The sequence below is a fragment of the Myotis brandtii genome, unplaced genomic scaffold (assembly GCF_000412655.1).
Source record: "Myotis brandtii unplaced genomic scaffold, ASM41265v1 scaffold127, whole genome shotgun sequence".
NCBI classification, from domain to species: domain Eukaryota; kingdom Metazoa; phylum Chordata; class Mammalia; order Chiroptera; family Vespertilionidae; genus Myotis; species Myotis brandtii.
The window spans coordinates 2,614,469-2,638,782 of record NW_005354464.1 but is presented as its reverse complement, the minus strand read 5'-3'; the positions used below and the strand labels follow the sequence as shown (position 1 = coordinate 2,638,782).

General features: G+C 36.4%; 1 protein-coding gene across 3 annotated transcripts in view; it reads right to left on the bottom strand.

The window, feature by feature from the left end:
• Positions 1–3,247: 3,247 nt before the first annotated feature.
• The window catches only part of ATP11B (ATPase, class VI, type 11B), a 94,209-nt gene continuing 73,142 nt past the window's right edge, over positions 3,248–24,314 (bottom strand). The window contains exons 28-30 of one of the 3 annotated variants that reach the window (XM_014534209.1): positions 12,548–12,681; positions 6,883–7,028; positions 3,248–6,682 (exon numbers count right to left, since the gene is read on the bottom strand). In XM_014534209.1, the coding sequence (XP_014389695.1) occupies positions 6,947–7,028; positions 12,548–12,681 (216 nt within the window). In that variant the 3' untranslated portion in view covers positions 3,248–6,682; positions 6,883–6,946. Of the gene's footprint in view, positions 6,683–6,882; positions 7,029–12,547; positions 12,682–20,337; positions 20,464–23,199; positions 23,286–24,314 lie in introns of those variants that run through there. The other 2 variants (XM_014534210.1, XM_014534211.1) reach the window with 2 other exon arrangements.

Here is a 24,314-nt window from a genome sequence, read left to right as displayed (position 1 = left end):
GGCTGCTGAAAGCAGGTATCTGGTTTGTTTGGTTTCTATAATTGTAACACTGTTGCGGTCCTGCTCACTCCAGCTCTGAGATCCTGGCTGGCTGAAAGCAGGGATCTGCGTTTGTTCTATAATTGAAACAATGTTGCGGTCCTGCTGGCTGAAGCCCGGCTGGCTGAAAGCAGGTTTCTGGGGTTTTGTTTAGCTTCTATATTTGTAACAATGTTTCTTAAACTGCAAGCTCTGAGGCCGGCAAGGCAGGCGGGGAATTTTGGATTCCTCCGTCACTGAAGCAAGCAAGCCTCCTGTTCGCTTCAAGCTGCCTGGCTGCCGGCCGCCATCTTGGTTGACAGTTAATTTGCATATCGCCCTGATTAGCCCATGGGAAGGGTAGCGGAGGTACGGCTAATTACCATGTTTCTCTATTATTAGATAGGATGAGTCAGTTAGCTCTTAAAAATAAAACTTGAATTGTTTTTAAATTCACTAAATTTTATGGTGAAATACTGCTCATAAAATTTTTTGTCCTAAATTTTTTATTCATTAAAAATACAATCCATCATATTCATGTAATAAAAGCCTACATGACCATTATGGCTGAATGACCAGAACGACTGGTCGCTATGATGCGCACTGACCACCAGGGGGCAGACGCTCAATGCAGAAACTGCCCCCTGGTGGTCAGTAAGCTTCCACAGGGGGAGTGCCGCTCAGCCAGAAGCCTGGCTCACGGCTGGTGAGCGCAGTGGCACCTCTCCCGCCTCTGCAGCAGTGCTTAAGGAACAGCGAGCAGGCGGGCGGTAAGGAGCGATGGGTCCAGGACTGCAAGAGGGATGTCCACCTGCTGGATTAGGCCCAATCCCTGGGGGTCCCAGACTGCGAGAGGGTGCAGGCCGGGTTGAGGGACACCCCCCCCCCCGACCCGTGCACTAATGTCATGTACCAGGCCTCTAGTCCTATCTAATAAAAGACAAATAAGGTAATTAACCGTACCTCCGATACGCTTCCCATTGGCTAATCAGGACGATATGCAAATTAACTGCCAAGAAGATGGCGGTTAACCGCTAACAAAGATGGCGGCTAATTTGCATACTGCAGGCAGGGCGGGACAGCGCCATCCTGCCTGCCCCACTGCCATCCAGGCCTGCTATCTGCGACCCGGGCGGCAGGCGGCCCGTATGGGACCCGCCCCAGAGCTGGCAGGCGGGACCACAGCAATCCGCCACCGGCCACGCTTTAAACGGCCCTCCCGCACAGATCCGCCACCAGCCTCACCCACAAATGGCCCTCCTGCGGGGATCTGAGGCTGGCGGGTGCTAATGCACCGATCTGCCACCAGCCACGCCCACAAACAGCCCTCTACCGGGGATCCCGGGTTGGCGGGTGTTAATGCACTGATCCGCCACTGGCCTCGCCCACAAACGGCCCTCCCACGGGGATCCCGGGTTGGCGGGTACTAAGCACAGATCAGCCACTGGCCACACCCACAAACGGCCCTCCCGCGGGGATCCGAGGCTGGCAGGTGCTAATGCACCGATCTGCCAACATGCACACCTGGGCGCCTTTGCCCTGCGCAAACTATGCAGCTGGGAGAGGGGAGTGGCGCCGCTGGGAGCAGGGCGGGAACTTCCTGGGGTTTGCGTCAGGCAGCCCAGAGCGGAGTGCGAACTATCCCGACTGGTAGCTGCTTGCTCATTCACTTACTCGCTCATTCATTCACTCATTCACTCACTCATTATTCACTCATTCACTCAGCAAACCCTCTCAGGTCCCTGGCACCAGGCCAGGCACTGAAGTTGAAGCAGGATAAGATAGAGCTATGTCCTCAAGATGTTAGTAATTCATTATGCAGCCAGGAGAGGGGCGTCAGGCCGCTGGGAGCAGGGTGGTAACTTTCCCGGAGTGGGCTTCAGGTAGCTGGGAGTGGGGCCGGAACTTCTGCCGTGGCAACACTGCAGAAGTTTCCGCCCCTTAGCTGCTTGCTCATTCACTTACTCGCTCATTCATTCACTCATTCACTCACTCATTATTCACTCACTCAGCAAACCCTCTCAGGTCCCTGGCACCAGGCCAGGCACTGAAGTTGAAGCAGGATAAGACAGAGCTATGTCCTCAAGATGTTAGTAATTCAGTAGGGTGAAGCAGGCACATGAACGAGGCAGTTGTATGCACAGATGCAGTGTACTGGGTTCGGTGAGGGCTGTAACTAACGCCGATTTTGTTCTCTTGATAAAATGGGGCCTCGGGAGCCAGGCTGCCCCAAGCCTGTAGGTCTGTGCCTAGGCCAGGAGTGGCCAGGGTCCCGGAACATGACAGAGGGTGCAGGTCGGGCTAAGGGGTCTGGCCCCACCCCTCACCCTCACCCCCGAGTGCACAAATTTTTGTGTACCGGGCTACTAGTTGTATAATAAAAGCTGAAGACTGAAATTACCCTAAAGGTTGTCTAAACCCTTACCTCCTTTTAAAAGAAAAACGGATGCTTAAAGTGACTTGTCCAGGATCATATTCATTTCAGAAATAAAAATACGTTACATATACATTGTCATCCTTTGCAAATACTAACATTTGGGCAAATATAACAGCATACTTTTTAATGAAAGTTGGTTAAACAATTATGTGTGTTTTAACTGGCAACTGAGCAAACATCAGAATAACAATTGTCATTAGAGGGTTAGAATATTTTATATATAAATATGCACTACCAGTTATGTTTCATTTTTTCAAATATATATTTTTATTGATTTCAGAGAGGAAGAGAGAGAAAAATTGATGAGAATCATTGATTGGCTGCCTCCTGAATGCCCCTACTGGGGATCAAGCCCACAATCCTGAGCATGGGCCCTTGACCGGAATCCCACCTGGGACCCTTCAGTCCACAGGCCAACATCCTATCCACTGAGCCAAACTGGCTAGGGCTCAGTTGTATTTTAAAGAAAGCACATATTTTCCATGGACCAAGGCATTTCCAAATTCTCCCTGGCTAGCTATTCATGAAAGATGCACTTTCTAGTTCAAGAGTGTTGGTCTTTACAGTTGGTGCACTTCTATCAGGCCCCCTTTTCAGGAGTTGTACTGATCATCTATAAAACCTGGGTAACCAAACAACTTTGAAAACTGCAGTTAGAGAAAAGCATAATGGTATTCTTATACTGTAACGCAGGGTAAATGTAGTAAAATGTAATTCAACACAAATCTGGCAGTGCTGGTTGTGATGAGCAGAGAGGCTTACCATGCTTAAATGATGAAAAAACACTTTTAATTATATAGGAAAAATTTTATTAGATAAATATAATTTCATAAACTTTAAAAATTACTGAGATCTGTACAATAGTAACTACATTTACTAAAAATGCAGAAAATTTTTATAGGCTTATATTAGACAGCCAGTGTGTGAGGTTCACAATTTTAACCTAAGTGTTGCTACAGTATTTACGTTACTAATTCCTCACAAAAATCCAGCAGTCACCATTACTACAAACATATAATTAACTATGCTCTATTTTTATAGGAATATCATTCAAGTTATCTCACATAAACAGCACATTAATAATGTTCTATTTTTATGAAAATAGATGAACTCATTTCAGGATAGAAATGTGTCTCTAAAAGGGGACCCAAAATTAATAAAACATGTTTTATATAACTCTTTGGTGTTACTTTTATCAATACCTACACCAAATTGATCTTTACATAAAAAATACAAACATTTGATTGTATTTTCCCTTTTCCCTCAGACCCCAATAACTTTTCAGGCTAGCATAGTTGAAAAACTTTGTAAAATTTAAATTTTTTACTACACTTGACTCCTGCCTATCAGATAAGAGTCTCTCAAGTTTATCACACAAGACCAATAGCCCAATTTCACAATCTTATGCAGCAGAAAATACCCTGGTGTAAGTAAAAGTATTTCTTAACAGGGTGATGTGACTCTTTTATCTTCTCACCAGGACAGTGCCAGTGGGTTAGGTCTAGGATGCCTTCGGATATAATGGAAATTAAAACCCAAGGCAGATGGTTTTTAAGAGGAATTCACACTGTAAATTCTCCTCTTTCTTTATTCTCAACCTGGCAGCAAACCTGTAGTTCTACTAGCCCACACCCTACACCCATAGGGTGAACCTAATGGTTGCTAAAGCTGCGGCAGGGTGCTTGCTGAGTCATAAAACAGCTGACGGGCCATTTTGGAAACTGACTGGGTGCTTGCTACTATCTTCAGTGATACAGCCTTCAGGCAAACAAGTGAGGAAAACAGATTTGAGACCAATAATTAACTAGTAATAACACATGTAGCGTCTTACTCTGGTTTTGGCAGGTAAGAGTAAGTTAATTAACATCGTACTTTCCAAAGAATTTTAAATAAATATGCAAAGGGGAAATTTTCTGAGATTCCTGGTTATGTAATAATAGTTTTACAATTTGAGTATTAGCAATAGAAAACTATTGGAAACTTACAGGCAACACTGATACTCTCTTAAACAAATAGAAGAAAACACTTTTTCTTACAATTATAAGATAATCTTCCTTTAAGTGGAGTAGGTTATGAACAACTGAGTAGGATGAGCATTATCAGTAGATGCATTTACTTTTTTTAAAATATGAAGTTCTTAAATAACTTCAAATAGGAATGCAGGAAATTACATCGACCACGCCTTAACCCAAGCACCATACAGGTTAGCTGACTTGCCTTGCTGCAGTGGTTAGAGACTGCTTGATGGCTTCATAGTCCTCTAGTGTCAGTAGTCAGTCTAGTTGATGGAAAATAAACACAACTATGTAGATGTAATGCAGGCCCACTGAATGTCATTTTGTTTTAAGAAATTCTAAGAAAAGCAAATTCCATAATATGCTCCATGAAATTACCCTACTGAATATTTTTAGCAATATTTCCTATTCTGGAAAGTGAATTGGTAAGTGTAGCCACTGTACATTTTATTATCCCTTTAACATATTTTCAGAATAACAAAATCTTCCTAAAGCGATTTTGGAATATCTAAGTTAAAGAAGGACTATTTATGAAAATTAATATTTAAGCTGAAATTCATAATACAATATTCTTGCATTATTGAAACAAACATTATATTAGCAAGAAAATAGTTTACCAGTGAACAAAGGTAAAGTTTTAATTCTTGACTAGTCCCTATTAGCCCAATTCAAGAAGTCGTATATTCATGAAATGGGAAAGGGGTGGGAGGCTGCAAAATAAATCTACAAAAGAGAATTATATTGTCAACTGTATGGAACACTTTAGCAAAACCTTATTTAACCATTTCCATAAAGTTTAAAATGTATATGTAAACAATCATTAAATATGCTTAGGGCTGGGTAATAGTTCTTAAACCAATAATAATTTCCAAATGTTTTTAAAAACAATATTACTTTAGATCAAAACAAGTAACAAACAATGGATCTACATGATAAATTCTGGATGGAAATTAAATATTCAAGTGCAGTGAGTTAATACCCAATGTATATCTAATCAATCTTTCTTAGTATTTTAATTTCTTGCTGCCATTAACCCATAAAATTTAGCATTTTAGACTTTGTTTCACTTACATTCTATAGCCATACCTGAAAATATACCCTATAATGAAACACTGGGTAGATTTCCCTTTACTATAGTAGTCTGCCACAACTCAGATAACACATACTAACCTAAAAATAATAGGATTCTTGTCTGAGATCCTTTATACCATAATCTAGTTTACTGAAAGGCAAGAGTAATTCTAAGCCACAGAAAGAGGCTCTTCTCTTTATTTTTTATTTAATTACTCCAACATTTTGATTTGCACAATTAAACGTGTTTGCAATATTTAAATACTGTCCAAACTTGTTTTTTATTGATATAGTTGAACTTTACAACAGTGACATGAAATATTATAAACAATTTTCAGATAGAGAAAAAAACACAAATTTAAATATATTAACTAGATTAAAGCATGTAAAAGATTAAATGAAAAACACATCAAATAATAATATGCTAATGATAGCTAATTTACCCACTTTATATTGTCATAAAAATATCATTAAACATCAATTTGAAATTTGGTGAATGGACTTGATTCCTGATTTATGTATAAGATATGATACACACTTTGCATGTGTATGGTTAACTTTACTGGTGTGTTACAGTACATTAAGAGAAGTTTGGTATTGGTATATATTTACTACCCATAGTGCAGTAAATAATGGTTAGAAATGCATTCTCCTAATTTTCTCTATGAACTTAGAAAGCAGTAATGAATTCACAACATGGGTCACTAAGGGACCAAAATTTCTTACTATTCACATTTACTTTTCCCATGAAAAGCTTCAAATATAACTCTAATAAAAAAATAGAGTTTTCAAGGCAAACTTTTCAGCATAATTTGCAAAAGCAGATTTAAATAGAAGACTCAACAAGTATGCTAATACTCAAAAATACAATTAACTAGGAATTATCTTTTTAACCTTGATATTAAAATATGGTGGCCTCAGCAAGAGGCTGAAATGCCATTAGGAGTCCCACAAACACAAGGGACAACCCAGACAAAGAGATGGAAAATATCTATTCACAAATTTTAACACGTTCAGATTTAAATTAAAGGAGTTGAGAGTGGTTCATGTAAATCCTTTTTTGTTTGCCATTATAACTCTGAGTGGGTATGAACTACAGAGATTTCAGAAAGTAATTCTGCAGAACTAGTGTGGCCATTACCAGGATGATCACACTGAATTTTAGGAAAGGAGTTGAATGGCTCCCACAAAGTACTACTGCTCTTTTAACAAGTAGATGAGTCCATTGTGGAGAGAGTCAAGATGCTCCTGTCGTTGGTATAGAAAGGATCCGATGCACTCCATAATCTAAATAACAATAAGAGAAAAGTTTTGCTCACCAGAACCTATGTTTTGAGTTACCAGGATGATCACACTGAATTTTAGGAAAGGAGTTGAATGGCTCCCACAAAGTACTACTGCTCTTTTAACAAGTAGATGAGTCCATTGTGGAGAGAGTCAAGATGCTCCTGTCGTTGGTATAGAAAGGATCCGATGCACTCCATAATCTAAATAACAATAAGAGAAAAGTTTTGCTCACCAGGACCTATGTTTTAATTGAGAAAAAAAAAATGTATTCTAAAACTTAGGACCAAAATGCAATTTGAGTATTAAAATAATCACTGATTAATTTTTAAATGCTAAAAGGAAGTTCTTAATACTTGATGAGTTTAACTAACATAACATTTAGATTATACAAAACTTGGGGAAAATAATGCTCGAATCATCATCTATCTATATATATAAAAGCCTAAGCGACCAGTTGCTATGATGTGCACTGACCACCAGGAGGCAGATGCTCAACACAGGAGCTGCCCCCTGGTGGTCAGTGCATTCCCACAGCGGGAGCACTGCTCAGCTGACCGACGGGCGCCAGACGCCAGGCTCATGGCTGGCGAGCACAACTACAGTGGCACGAGCCTCTCCTGTCTCCGCGGCAGTGCTACCGGCAGCAGGCATGGCGGGGCCGGGATGAGTGGGAGAGGCATGGTGCCCAGTCCGGGCTCGCGCTCTTCCCCGCCCGCCTGCCGCTTCGCGCACTACTACATCCCCCAGGGGTCTCGGATTGTGAGAGGGTGCAGGCCAGGCTGAGGGACCCCACTGGTGCACAGATTCGTGCTCCAGGCCTCTAGTATAAAAATAATAGCCAAAATTTAGACATTCGTTAGCATTAAAATATTTTCTATAGGTAGTAGAGTATAAGACTCTCTTAAAATCTTAATTTAAAAAATAAGTATGTTATTAAGAGTTATGCACTGAAAAGCAACTAGGCTGTATTTTGACATCACAGAAGCAAACAAACAAATATCACACTTACCAAAAACTTTGGAATGAAACAGCAGTATGTTCTTAATTTATTTCTTTTCAGCTATAAATTCTATTCTAAAGATTTTTAGCATAATTAGTTTGAATGATTTATTCAATAGGCATCAAAGACACCTCTAAGTCTAATGACACTAGGGTTTTCATTTAATTAAGAACAAATGATCCTCTACTGGTCTGGAAAAGTCAGCTACTGTCTTAATGATAAAGCCCATAAAGCAATCTTCTATATATATAAAAGCCTAATATGCAAAATGTCCCCTTGGGAGTTCGACCGACCAGAGTCGATTGCTCGCTATGACTGTGCTGCCCACCAGGGGGCGGTGCGAAACAAAGAAAGGCCCCGGCTGGCAGCTGGGGAAGGGAGGCCCTGGCCAGCAGCTGGCAGCTGCTAGGAACCCTACCCGTGCATGACTTTCATGCACTGGGCCTCTAGTTCATTATATAATACTTTATTTGCAGCTGTATTAACTCAAGATCAAAAATAGCCTGCCATGCTTAAAATAGCCTAACCTGCTTTAAGGATTACCAAGTCAAAGCTGGCTTTTCTTAAAAGACTGAAAGAATTTAACAATAAATACATTTTATGTAATTTTCTAGGGTTCCCGCTTTCCTTAAACCAAGATGTTAGAGGAAGAAATTAACATTTAAAATGGCCCATATTCACTTTTATCACATATCTGCTCTTTTCTAAGACAGCGGTCACCAACTGGTGGTCCACAGACCACTGGTGGTCTATGAGGTCCAAAAGGTTGGCGACCACTGTTCTAAGTATAAATACATTTTATGTAATTTTCTAGGGTTCCCGCTTTCCTTAAACCAAGATGTTAGAGGAAGAAATTAACATTTAAAATGGCCCATATTCACTTTTATCACATATCTGCTCTTTTCTAAGACAGCGGTCACCAACTGGTGGTCCACAGACCACTGGTGGTCTGTGAGGTCCAAAAGGTTGGCGACCGCTGTTCTAAGAGAGACTGTATGTTCAAATTTAAATCAATTAAGTGAGTAGTCATAATGAAGTTTGGAACCTGGAAATTTTACAAAGTTGGCAAAGAGGAAAACAAACAATAAGCATACCAATGGTTTACAGATCTTACTAGTTTCCAGAAAACCTTAAACAGTATCTACCTTAGTTTAAGGAAAGGCTTGTTCACTACCCTATTTCTAGCACCTAAAACTGCGCCTTGTATATAGTAGGCACTCAGTATTTGTAAAATATATGAATGAAATAGAACTATGAACATTTCTTAGAGTAAGTATTCATGCAGGAAAAAAAGTATGCTCAGACATATGATATCAACACCCCAATTATCTGGAGCCAAGTTTCCAGTCCCAAACTGTCAATGTTTTTAATATAAATTTTTCCTCTTTGCAACTATTGCTTACATAAAAATGTTATTAGATAAGGTTTCCTCCATTTATTTTTCTTTTCAAAGCACTCATGTGCATTCATGTCAAATATCATATTTGACAGAACATTAAATACTTGAATTACATATCAACTATTAACTCCTTTCTAATTAGAAAACAGTTTTGATGAAGTAACTGTTGATAAAACACATACAGAAAATCATTTATTGCTAAAGTACAGCTCTTTAGGGTAAAACATGACATAGCCTTTCATATAGCACCTTGATGCGACCTTTGAAAACAAGCTTGCAAAATGGCAAATTCCTTTGACAATCAATTAATAAAATGTAAGTAGAATTTTTATGCCTGGATAGTAAAAGGTTAATCAGCAGAGAAATCTGTCCTATAAAAGCACTAGTTATATTTCTGAAGTGATGCCCTCTTATGTTTAATATGTTAATGGAATAGGCCAAGGATTTCTATATCTGGTAACAGGTACCAGCCTTGCCCTTAAATTAGACATAAAATAGAAATGTAGACTAAAGGCTGCTCCAAAATCAAAACAGAAATGCCAAAAATATTTCACTAATACAATTATATGTAAAAAACAGGAATAAAACTCTATGTATCAAAATAACTTTCAAAGTTCAAATATGATCTTAATGGAATTGTGGCAATTTTCTATAGCCCTTTGAAAATACCAACTGGTTTTGCATATTATATGATTTTTACCACTCGGGAAAAAAGTGAACAGATCTCAAAACACTTTTTAGGTTATTAATTTAAAGAACAAAAAGGAGATAATAAAAGAAGCATCTGATAATTATAACCTTAGATGTTGGACAAAATTAGAAAGATATTTAAAGTCTGTCAAATAAGATATTAATTACTGTTAGAGATTTTATTAAAAAGTAAGTTCCTACAAAAAAAAAAAAGAATATGATACAATTCTAAGTGAAAAAAAGTATAGATGATAACAGCATCTTTAAGAGAACAGGCCGAAATAAATCTCATAATGCCTGGGACAGGCTCAGGAGGGATAATGCAGTAAAAAAAATGACCATGTAAAAATAATGGAGACATATTACCTATACAATTAATATCAAGAAAGTGGGAGCATATATAACGCAGAAAAATATTTTTGGTTCATTTAAAATCAATTCTAGTTTCTTGTAACAGTGAAGATGTATCCTGTCATTAATGAGAGCTTCCTGCTGAAAGTAGAAAATTTTAAAATTCTGTGACTTTCTACAGTATTCTTAAAAAAATAGATATATCTATACATATATATTTATAGTTGATAGTATTATAGATATCTATAGTATTCTTTTATTCTAACTCCTGCCTTAGTTCTATGCAATGAAGCTGTCTTAGTAAGTAAAATAATATACATTAAGTCCTTTTGGAACTTCCTTTGGGAAACTTTTTGGCCTGGCACATGACAAAGCTGTTTTCTTAAAATGCATTTTACAATACAATTGTGTAAGTTATAACATGTAAGTCCCAATAAATTTAACTGCTCATAATAATTCTATTATGTGGAATAAAATTATTACAAAATAATATCACAGCATTATGAGAATATTTTTGATTATATGTTATGATAAATAAGTGGGACTGAAACGACAGACATGATATTAACATAAAAAAGCTATTTACAAATGCAACTGTACCATAACGACATGGCTACAATTAAAGGCAAAGTGGGAACTACCAAGTTCACCAGTAAAAGTTACCTGAATTTTATCATACATGAATATCATACTCATCATTTTTAAAACATAAAGCTAACCAAATACTAAAAATTCCTTTATCAACAGATAAGAGTTGTGCCTCCTCCACCCTTCATTCGCTATTCTTGTTGTACTTTCTTTAAAAAAAAATGAGTTTATTGATTTCAGAGAAAGGAAGGGAAAAGGGGAGATAGGAACATCAATGATGAAAGAGAATCATTGATCCACTGCCTCCTGCACGCCCCACACTAGGGCTCGAGTCCGAAACCCAGGCATGTGTCCTGACTGGGAATGGAACCAGTGACCTCCTGGTTCATGGGTTGATGCTCAACCACTGAGCCACACCAGCTTGGTTTTTTTTCCCCTTCTCACTATACTTTCCAACCTTTTCCAAGCCATGGCACATACAGAAAGTGAAACTATTCACATGGTGCACTATGGACAATGGAAATCACCATCTAAACCTGCTCATCTGTAACCCTTCATGCACACCAGTGCATTGCTGCTTTGATTTTAAGAATATGATATCATCTACCTAAAGAACACCAAAGTGTGAAAAGTTATTGCTATTCCTTAATATCCCCTAAATAATAATATCCCCTAAATGATATGTCTCTTGGGGAAATGTATGAAGAAATGAATTTCACTTTTAAATAAATTTAAGTAGAATTTACCAAAAAACTGCATTGTTTGTTGTGACCCACAAAAGCAAGCACTGATAAATCTTTTAAGAAATAGATTTGGGCCTGGCTGGCATTGTTCAGTGATGGAGCATCAACCCATGAATCAGGTGGTCACAGTTTGATTCCCTTCAGGGCATATGCCTAGGTTGTGGGTTTAATCCTTAGTGGGGGGCGTGCAGGAGGCAGCCAATCAATGATTCTCTCTCATTATTGATGTTTCTATCTCTCCCTCTCCCTTTCTCTCTGAAATCAATAAAAAATATATTATAAAAAAAGAAATAGATTTTAGAGGAGACAAAAATGCAAAGATTCTAATAAACCATAATTTAAAGAGCCTGTTCTAGCTTATCAACTTTTAATTAGACCATAAATACCAAGTAAAAACTTAAAAATCACATCTGATTATAAACCTTATTACAGAGATAAAAAGGAGTAGGAAAACAGCAATACAGTCTTGTGTGTTTATAAATACCTCAAAGTCTCAGATGACTGACTAGAAAATATAGACCAAGAATACGAAAAGCAAAATCTTTTGATTTTACTATATGTCGATTATTTTGTAAATACAAAATCCAACCAAACAAAAATATGTAAGAAATAAAACAGTAGCATAGTAAAAAGTTATAAAAACCAAATATGAATACCATATACACACTCCTATTTACCACATTTAGAAAGATTAAGAAGCAAAATTTTTTGTTCATTAGATGAAAAGTTTCTTCAAAGGTGCTTTCTCTTCCTTTGTTAGTGAAAGAACCCCTTACCCAAAGCCATAAAGTGAAATCTACCATCGAAGAGTGCTAATAAATAGCACACTTCCTGCTTCAGTTGGTAAAACCAGCTGCTGGTTTATTAGGTATCTAGGGATGCATGTTCATCTGTTCCAGTTTATAGGACACTCATCTGCAGCAAAGGCTACTTAGAGAAATTTCACACCTGCTGACATGGGTCGGGCTACATCTTCCTATCACTCGTTCCAGCATTCTTCCAACAGATGCGCACGCTGTTTCTCCTTCTGAGAAACAGCACATGGAGTCCAAGCACTTGATACTTGAATTTGTTTCAGTAAGCTGGAGAAGTTGCAGCAGAAAAAAATTAGTTATTTTTTCAAAAAGCATTAAAAATTACAAGCACTTTAAAACTAAAAGTAATGTATATAAACATATTTTCTACAATATGAAAATGTATGGTATGAAAGGCTTAATTTAAGAGTAATCATACAAAATATTTAAATTTGAGGGTAAGTAAAATAATTACACAAAACAATGAACATTATTTAAATCTGCAAAGATTTTGGATTTTAATGTCAATATTTTATTATGGTCAAAATTACATCAACTACTCAGAAGCATAATGAATTGTAATTCTTGAGTTTTTGTTTAGGTGAAATGCTCCTGTAATTTCAACTAAAATGTCTAGCAATCAAGAAAAATGGAGTGTGAACTATTTTGAAGACTGGGAAATAACAACCAGGCAGGATCTAATCCCAACCTTCAACAACTACAATAATTGTAACAACAAAAATAGTAGCAAATACTTAATGTAGTATTACTATATGCCAGGTTCTAAGCACTTACATATATTCACTTCATAATTGTCCTTGAAAAAAAGATATAATTTACCTTTATAATTCTTGAGTTTTTGTTTAGGTGAAATGCTCCTGTAATTTCAACTAAAATGTCTAGCAATCAAGAAAAATGGAGTGTGAACTATTTTGAAGACTGGGAAATAACAACCAGGCAGGATCTAATCCCAACCTTCAACAACTACAATAATTGTAACAACAAAAATAGTAGCAAATACTTAATGTAGTATTACTATATGCCAGGTTCTAAGCACTTACATATATTCACTTCATAATTGTCCTTGAAAAAAAGTATATAATTTACCTTAAATTGCTGAGCAACTCTTAAGTGCCAACCATGCCCTTAATCAGCTCAAATTTTTTAAAAAGTTAACTGACGGTATATGTATTAAAATCAATTAAACAAGTGACTAAATAGTACATTAAGATTTAAAATAAATTAATTCTTGAAAGTATGCAAGATTTATATTGATCCAGGCATAAATAAACCCAACAAGATAACTTGAAGCCATACTACTAATAATTTTAATCCTGTTAAATGAGGAAAAAATGGTATGACACATAGTTCAATGAATCCCAAACCTGGTTTTGATAGTCAAGAGTACTGCTAAATTTCTCAAGGTTTGTCATTTTAAATAAACTTATTTTCAGTCACTTTACTTTACATATATAACATATTGCATAACAAATCTTTCAAAACTATAAAGGAAGGACAACAAGAAAAATAGATTCATTTGAGGGTTGTAATTCACAAAGGTTGGGAATCACCAAGTGTTGAGAGCAGGCATGACAATGGGGGACATTTGTGGAGACACTCACAATGGATAGAAGAGATGGACAGGGTGGAATGCAAATAACCTGGCATTGTGAATGAACCTAATCAACTGGTGAAGTCCTGCAAAATCCCTGCACAGAGTAATTCTACCTAATACCAAGCAGTGCAAGTCAACATAGTTCCTGATTGGGAATTGCCCGATTGCACCAATGTCCTAGGATCTGGTAAGCACTGAGAAATAGCCAAATTTTCCTTTCTCCTTTACAATACCCTTGGTTTACGCTGTTCACAGTATTGTTTCTTAAAATGTGATTTGTTGCCGTGGCCGGCTTGGCTCAGTGGATAGAGCGTCAGCCTGCGGACTGAAGGGTCCCGGGTTCGATTCCAGCCAAGGGCGCATGCCTGGGTTGCGGGCTCAATCCCCAGTAGGGGGCATGCAGGAGGCAGCCTATCAATGATTCTCTCTCACCATTGATGTTTCTATCTCTCTCTCCTTCTCCCTTCCTCTCTGAAATCAATAAAGAAATATATTTTTTTAAAAAATGTGAGATGTTTACAATTTCACGAAAAAAGTTCTGTGGCCAATTTAGTTTAGGAAACACCATTCAACAAAAGTCTGAGTAAAGGATTGTCTGATTCAGTGTGCATGGTCAGTCTCCAAGGGGGGAGTGAGACGCAGAGCAATTCTGAAACTCATTTTTTGTTGTTGTTTTTCTAATAACAGCGCCCAATCCTCAAGGGAACATTAATCAACACCAGGAGGAATGATAATATTCAGAGGAATAGTTTAGGAAATGCTGGTTTAGGTAACAAGATTTCATCAGTTTCCTCCTTGGGTCCCTGGACTCCAGTTCCACCATCTCAAAATCGCCCTCTGTAGAAAGCAGGAGTCCATAGCTCCCACATAATGCTCAAAGGAGAAAGTACAACACCTTCTGGAGACCCCTAAGGCCCTATATAAACTGACCTGAGGCTGCCTTTCCTGCTTAACTTACCAATGTTCCTGTTGTCTCCACACTGCCAACCAGGCAGTGTTCCTTGCCGGGGGTTACATGTCAGGGCCTGCCACCAATCAGGGTCAGAATGCTGACCACTACACCAAGTTCAGTTTAAATACCATCATCTCCATGAAATCCCCCTCACCTCTCCAACTATCAGGTACTCTCTTTCTGGATTCTATTCCACTGCCTGTTGACATCACTTAAATGACACAAACACTTAAATTCAACTTATATTTATTAAGCAAGGAACTGTGCTTAATAAAAGATAATAGATAAATAAGGAACAAGTAATGGAATGCTTATTCCGTGTGTGCCACCTCCTATGTGGATTATCTCATTTAAGAATTATAACCGCCTTTTGGGATAGGCACCATATTCATAAGCATTTTATAGATGAGGAAACAGAGGTTAAGAATTTGTTCAAGGTCACCCAGCTAGAGCTTGAGTCTTGGTTTCTTTGATTCCAGAGCCCAGACTTCTTTACCATGACATTATACTGCCTTCTTATAATTATAGTATAAGGCAGACCATAAATATCAAAAAAGAGAAGGGAAAGCTCACACCCAGCTGTTGTTGGTATTGGTGGGAGGGCATGAAAGATATGGTGAAAAAGATGGCATCTGAAATACACCATGATGACTGAATGGGATTTCAATAGCTGCAGATGGCGGAGAGAAGACAATGAGTAGTAATTGTGTGTGGGCAGAAAAATATGATGTGTATTTAGTACATTTAGCCTAAGCATAGAGAGAGTAGTTGTTACTCCTGCCCTCAATGCATGATCCATAAATCAGTATTATCCAAAAACAATTGCTGACTCATGAGGATATAAGTGTTTCTGGACTCTGAGAATAAAAGATTAGAAAATTTTAAGGTACTTGACATAATACTTTTATAACTGTTGAATCTAAAAACAATTTAAAAATTGGGGCTTATTTTATATATCTTCTAAATTTCATTTCCTAATAATTAATTTTTATTGTATTTTATAAAAGTATTGGTCTGTGATGGACTGGAAATTAAAAACAACAAAACAAGCAAACAACTAACTTGTCGTGCACCACATTTACCTGGGAAGCACTGAACTAGACCAGAAACTAGAGAGATCAAAGAGTTTAACAACTGTGCTTTGCCTGTAGAGCTGGTGCTCAATCAACTGATGGGAACTCACTGAAGATGACATCTGTAAAGTCAGCAGCTAGATGGACAGAACACTAATTAGGTAATGATCTTGCTTTGCATTCATCACCTTTCACTTTAAAATCTAAGGGCAGGTATTAATACATGGGCAACCCAACAGAGTAAACATCTTGAAATGTCAAAAATAATATAAAGAAATGACTTCCTCGGATCACCGTTTGAACTAAGAAAAATGTTTCTTTTTTTTTTCCTAAAAAGAAAAAAAAAACCCAGCTGCTTTGAAAATGCTGAATGCTAGCTAATTGTGTTTTTGTATAGATCTATAAAATAACACCACGCTGTTGTCCAGCAAACTTCCAAGCTCTATCACTTTCCCATACAGATCTTTGATCTCATATTCAGGAACTGGGAGCCCAGCCAGAGTACATGTTGCCACAGTTGCCAGTATAACTGGTGGTGGAAATGGGGTATAGCATTTAGAGAGGAAATCAGTACTTTTTTTTTTTTCTCACTAATTGTAAATACTAAAAAAGAAAAGTATAGTAATGGAAGTGAGATCCTACCTGCTGGCACAAAGAAGTAACTTTTAGTTTATGAGAAATTTTGATTAATTTGTAAGACACACTCCACCACTTTCTTCCTGGGAACCACCACGTCATGTAGAGCTTGAAAGGCTCCCAAGCAAAACAACTACAGAGATTCAACATGACTATGTATGGCTAATACCAATTTTCATGTTTATAGAACTTGCCTTTCGAAATAAATTTTGGCTCACGGCTCTATTTCCGTTATTTTTATATCAGTGATGGTAAACACTTAGAAGTTTCTCCTATTAGAAGCTTCTACAAAATATCTTCCCTAAATCTCCTAAATATTAACAAATTTTCATACATTTCTAAATCTTTTAATCACTTTATTACATATTTCCTATCAAATCAATAATGTTTTTAAGTTTAGATAATAATTATCAAGCTATTAGCCGTATTTGTTCTTTTGTCCTTAAAATTGTTTTATATACTTGATATTCAAAATGAGTGCCTTGCATAGCCTTAAAGGAGATATTTGGAAAGGAGCCTTAAACTATAATTATGAAAGGAGAAAAAGTTTGTGTTTAAGAAAATGTTTTTCCTTTAAAGATAAAATCAAGTCATAAAATATTACTGATTCCAAATTTGGTTAAGAATAATAACATCCCTAAAACAAGTAATAGCTTCATCTCATTATTAAGAATTGCAACAGGCAGCCATTTGATGCAGGCAGTTAGATAACTGCTCTATCTTACTCAAGGCATATTTCTCCAAAACATGCCTCAAGCTTACAGTCACTCCTCTAAGCTTCCTTCTTTCCTTCTCTCCAAATAAAATAAACAACTTGGAAAGATAGTTATAAATATAGGTAGAATAACTCCACACTGTCTTTGAGGGATCTCCTGAGAGGAGGAGATTTCTGTATGTGTTGCCTAAATCTAACTATGAAAATATGCATATAATAATTATATTTTAAGGTAAGCTTATTTTAATAATTTTGTTTATTCCTAGTTTCAAAAAGATGGACTCCTTTATTTTAATAATGTGGTTACATAAATAACAATATATAACAAGGAATTTGTAGTTTAGGTGAAGAAAAGTATCAGTATCTATGAAAAATGATAAGATCCTCACTTCTGATGGAGGGGGTAAAGCAGAATAGCACTAATTAATGCACCAAATCATGGCAGAGCTGATATTAAGAATTCAGTTTTCTAAGTATCAATCATTTTACAGCATGTCACAGGAAAAGTGTTTGGTAGAAATAATGTTAATACTAATTATTTTCCCTCATTTTAACCTCCAGATGAAAAAGCTGTTCAGTAAGTCAGCACATATTTGAAAATAATACTAGTTTTATAAAGTGTCAGCCATATTTATCAGGCATGCATCTAGTTCCTGCCACAGGTGGCAGCCTTATTAATATTAATTAGTCTTTTAGCCATTAAGGTTTTTCTCTCACTGCTTTGTAAAATGAGGCAGTATCTGTACCTTTGTCACAAGAGAGTAAAGTGACTTGCAGTTACTTGAAACTGTTTAAAATGTATTCTCTTGCCCTAACCCGTTTGGCTCAATGGATAGAGCGTCGGCCTGTGGTCTAAAGGGTCCCAGGTTCGATTCCGGTCAAGGGCATGTACCTTGGTTGCGGGCACATCCCCAGTAGGGGGCGTGCAAGAGGCAGCTGAATCGATGTTTCTCTCTCATCGATGTTTCTAACTCTCTATCCCTCTCCCTTCCTCTCTGTAAAAAATCAATAAAATATATTTAAAAAAAATAAAAATAAATAAAATGTATTCTCTTTTTGGTAGTGGCAGGTTTCGGGTCTAAGGTGTAAGCACCTGGCTCCAGAATGAGAAAGGTCAGTAGCCATAGCATCCTATTGCTATCCCTGTGGTTGGTAGATACAGCCTGAAAGAGGGCACTCACAGCAGTGATGCAGAGACAAAACAATGACAAAGCAGTAGAGGCTTAAGAGGCTGGTGACAGTAGAAGGAGATGACTAGAAGACCCTAGCCCACTGCAACATTCAGGGCGCAACCAAATTTTGAGTGCAGAAAAAAATGCAATTACAAGACAGAAAAAAATAAGAGGATATTATATAACACTTATTTTTAAAAGTAATTTTTATCTAAAAAACATATGCCAAAGGCAAAATGCATGAGAAGAAAAATATTCAGGTTATATTTCATCAACCAATTAAAATTCTTTGATAAGTAGAGAAAAACTGCAGATCAGGGTTATACCCCCAGCAATTTTACTGAAGTCATATTCATAGTTTGAGGATTCTTCTGGCTTCTTGTTTATAGGAAGAGAGACCAAATGTCAAGAGAATCATGAGAAAATTCACTTTGTAAAAGTAACATAGTTTAAAAAAAAAAAAGTAAGCAGGCCCCTGTTATTTAATAGCAACATTCTAAGAACCCAATTCTCAACTGTATTGTACATTTTAATGGGCATATAAAAGTTAAGGTGCACCAGACCCATGTCTTTTAAAATAGCCACTCAAACTTGCATTCGAAACAAAATAAAAATTCAGAATTCTTTTAAATTTCTTTTCAATTAATAATAATAACCACGAGTTAATTATCTTCAACATTTTCCATTTAGGGCAATTCACTAAAGGAATCTAATTTTAAAAAGTTGTCTTCCAGAATAATTTAGATTTTTCATATTATTATACCTGTTCCATGGTTTGATTTTCAATCTACAAATAGTGGGGTTTTTTAAAGTTTCACCACTTATAAGGATTTATCCCAGATGAGACGACAACAACACCTTCTTTCTTGACCAGCAATTACAGTAAGGCCTCATTTAAGAGTCATTGATAGGGTTGTGGGACTTGAAGTGAAATGACATATGATGAAACCAATTTTGTCATGGGATAATTGATATAAACAAGAGTTAAGTTCCTACAGCATCTCATTAATGTTACAATGAAAAGCCATTAAATGAAATGATGTTATTCAAGGACATGCTGTACAATATACAAAATGGTAAGTAGATCAAGTAAAAATACATTAGTGGTAAGAATTTTTATCCTCCATAATTACTATGACTCAGAATATTTTGCACATCCCAATAAGGTTGTCAGGGTTTATTTCTCAAGAGGGTTTATTAATCAAGCCCTCATAAATTCACACTTTTTTATTACAAAGATATAACTATTAAAGTTTATGAAAAGAACTGAGAGTTTGGTGACTATCAGTCAACAGAAAACTATTCAGCACCAATCCTAAAACTCATTCATATGATCATTCAATTCAAGAGGTAGACTTAGATAAGCAATTCAGTGTCTAACTACATTAAGATGTGTAAAATGATACACAACTACAACTTCAAGTGGGAAAGTGATTTCAGAAATAATAGAAATAGCATGACATATTTTCAAAAGAAGTGACAAGGAATAACTTCTTGAATATAAGACAATAGGTTGTGAAAAATACCTTACTAGGTTAGAATTTGAGATGAAGTATGATTCAACAGTGTAACTCTAAAGGAAGATTAATAAAGTATACAGAATGGACATATAAAAAAAGTAACGATCAGAAAAAAGGAAACAAGTAAACAAAAACAACAATGTGAGAAACAATGAGGAATTAGTAAAGTAAAACTAAAATTTCAGGCCAGTTCTCCCATAGCATGCCCCAAACATGAGAACTTAGCGGATACGTCCCCAGGAAGATCCAGCGCAGTACTACCTAGTGCACGTAAGAACTGTCCTGCTGGCTGCAAGCCTCAGCTAGCAGGTGCCTACTGTCCTCCCCTCTGTGCTTGCTTTCAGCAAATTCATATGCTGAGCTGACTGAACCCTTATCTTCTTCCATCTGGAAGGACAGAAAAGCAACAAGTCTCATATTACAGACAATACTCTTCACTGTATACAGGTTCAGAATCAAAACAGTAAGTTGAGGTCCACAATCTGTGAGGCACAAATGAATGTTCACACACCACTACATTCATTTACTATCACAAAAGAGAGCTAGCAGCAGCTTCTTACGGGGCGTACAACAAAGCACACAAAATAAAGCCATGATTTTCCAGTGCACAAAGGACAAATTAAAACCAGGTTTCCTTCGATAAAATTAAATTTCTTCTATTAAGCAAATTCCCTGTCACCAAGATTTAGGGTTCTCATTGCAAAGATAGGTCCCATTTTGCACCTCTCATGCTCCCTTCTCAGAAGACCTATTTACAAATAGCCAAGCTAATTGGAAACTTTCTACAATTATAAAAGTCTTTACTGAATAAAACACAGAATTTTCCTCATTTCTATGTATTTTCTTTCTTAGAACTGACTAATAATTATTTCAATGAAAAATACATATGTAAAAAATAAAATAGAATTTTTTGGTTTCAAGGGTACAATTAAGTTTATGTTAAAGATAGCTTTTCACAATAGCTTTGCCTATAATGCCAGGGAGAAGAAAATACTCAAAATGAGTTTTCTTTTATTCAAAAGAAAATTGCTAATAGTTTTGTGTTAATGGTTCTTAGGGTACTGACCTGATTAAATATTTGAAATCTCTTAAAGGTATTTGATATCTGTATAATTTTCCTCTCTGTAAACAATCAAGCCACCATGGATCACACCCAGGAATATAGTTCAATGCAATTCAAAACCAAGATGTATTCAAAAGTCATAGTATGTGGGCACATGTTCTTCATGCAGCTGTGAGCAAACGCCCACCCAGGGGTCACTCGCTGCTCATTTAAGCAACTGTTATTTCTCCCTGGCCTTTGATTGGGCACAGCATTTCTTCTTTTTTCCTTTGATACTGATAGTGCAGAAATAAATCACAGTATGTGAAATGACCACCTGATGGGTGAGGACCCTGGAAGCTCAGAGAGGTGAACTACTTTGGTTAGGACATATAGGAAGCAGTGCTGAGGGCAGCATTAGTATTTGATAGTCCACTATCTCCCCTTTCTTAGTCCACCTGATTGGAGAGTGGCTTGCAGCAAAGGCTACCTGATCAACATAGCCTGCTATCACTGTGTTCTTGCACAGATGAATGTCAAACTTACTATTTTGTTACATGATTATGGAGCCTGAAATCTCTAGTTTATGATCTTTTTACCTCACCCTTTTTTGTGGCTTGATTTAAGTCAATTGAATATGTAAAATATGATTTCATAAAAATATTATGATTATTCTCAATGCAAAAGTTAGCTTTACTTGACAAAAGAGTGTTCTTTAAATAATGAGCTCTCCTACTGCCTTAGAGTTAATTAGATGTTCAAATATATGATGAATACCCACTGTTTTCAGAAAAGCACATACAGATAAAATGTGATATACATATTTGGCTCAACCAAAGGTGAAGACAAATCTTCAAGATTGTTTTAGTTGTTCTCTTTTAACATAAAATTTAGTTGACTACCACTTACACTCATTTGTATATATTCATCTATAATTTTTATAACTCTGTAATTCAAAGTAGAATATTTCAAAAATCTTGAAGCTAATAATAAATTCAAAAGATTTGGTAAAGCTTTAGAACAGCTCAAAATTATAAACTCACAGAGTTCCATAAGAGGTTAAGTGGTGCTTTGTCAAAAATATTTATTTGATCAAGTGAATGTAGAGATTAGAAACCTTGAGAATAAAAAAGACTTTAAAAATATACGGTATTCAAAAAATGTATACATACTTTAACAGCTGATAGCTCAATATTGAAAATGAAGTGTATTTTAATAAACACTGCCTTTATAATCATTCAAAGTGTGTGCATGCATTTTTTGGGACACCCGATATATATACTATATATGATTAAGAAATACTGATATAATGAGAAACTGAAGAGTGCCAAAATTAAACAAATATTTTAGTTATATTACTTTTTCTCTTCAAACCAGACTGGAATTAAAGTTAACACTATATGATTTTGGTATCTTAATACCAACAGTTCTAGGATTTAAGCTTTCATTTTCTTCCATCAAAAGACTTCTCTAGATTACTGGGTGGTTGTGTTTTTTGTTTTTGTTTTTTTTTTGTTTTTTTGTGGTAACTTACAGAATGGGCCTGTCTGTAGAGATAAAGGTATATATAAGAGATATAAAATATATGTTCAATTTACAGATGCACTAAACAGAAGCAAGGATATGAAATGCTTCAGCAGCCATTACAATGTACAGAGACAAATATGCACATGAATTTACAACACGATTAAGGCAAGATAAAAAATGAGCAACTCTCACTTTCAAGTAACAGAAACTTAAAACTTTAAATTTTGATGAATTTTGTTAGCTTAAATTTCTCAACATGCAGGAGCATTCTTAAATATGAATATGACAAGCAGAAGCATTAGAATTGTGCTACAAAAAATAGTGTAAAATATATAACAAGGTACAGATCTCTGTCCTGTTATGCTGAATTTTCTTCTCAATGAAAAAATGGATTTTTTAGGTTTTAACATACATATTAATAAAGGTCAAATTAGAGACAGAGCTGTGCTAACAAAAAATGGCCCACTCTTAATTCATGCCTCTGCCCATCTTTTAAATAGTGTTTAATTGACCTTTAGCATGCAGAAGTTATCAAGGTTCTACTCCTACTCTACCTAAGTTTGCTCAGCTGATTCCTTGCCCTTGACAATGGCTGCAGTGCGATGAACTCGTCACTTAAAGCAACTGTGTTGGAGTACATCTATAAGTGGACAGAAAAGGGATGGGACATACAAAGAGTCAGTGAGCTGTATTCATCACCTGAGAGACAGACACAGGACAAGCTATATAAAGACACATCTGTCCCTGTAAGAGCAGGAAATATCATACATCGCATATATACATGACTGAAATTTGTAGGGTTATTCGCTTTCTTCATGCCTAACACCACACTGTTATTCTGGAGTAAAACGAAGTGCAAAATAAATGCTGACAACTTTTCTTTTGATATGATTTTTCTTGATATTTCTGGTAAACAATAAAGTGGCTGACAACTTTCTAATTATTCTTCATCATGTGAACTCAGAGGTCAAAGTGTAAGACTGAAATAATAAAGATTACTGCTTACAGCAAAGGAATAATGTTACACATGAGATCTGAATGGCCATATACTGTTGAAGGAAAAAAACAAAACACAAAAGATTCCTGAGTGAAGCAGAGATTTCCTCTTTGGATTAGAAAACAGAACACTGTCAAGTCATTTGAAAGTAAAAAAGGGAGATTATGGCAGCTTTCACACACAGATAGAATGAGTGACTTATTACACATTCCATTCTTAATCAATTTTAACTTTTGGTTAAAGAGCCACAATATAAATAAAGCACTTTTAACCTTTTTTTGTCTAAGAATCCTCAAGGTACAAAATATTTCTATGTAATCCTTTAGAAAGAGGCTATCAAAAAGGTAACAAGAACTAATATTATCACCTTTATTATTAAGAAGTCTATGAAAATACATCGTAATTTGCAAATGCACTGCCTATTATAGAATTTCTAAAGGTAAATGTAAATAAATCTAATTATTTACTTTTATAAAGAACAAAGTTTTGCCTGGCCGGGGTGGCTCAGTGGCTGAGTGTCGACCCATGAACCAAGAGGTGACCGGTTGATTCCCGCTCAGGGCACATGCCTGGGTTGCAGGCTCTATTGTGCAAGAGGCAGTAGATCAATGATTCTCTCTCATCAGTGATGTTTCTATCTCTCTCTCTCAAATCAAGAAAAACATAAAAAAA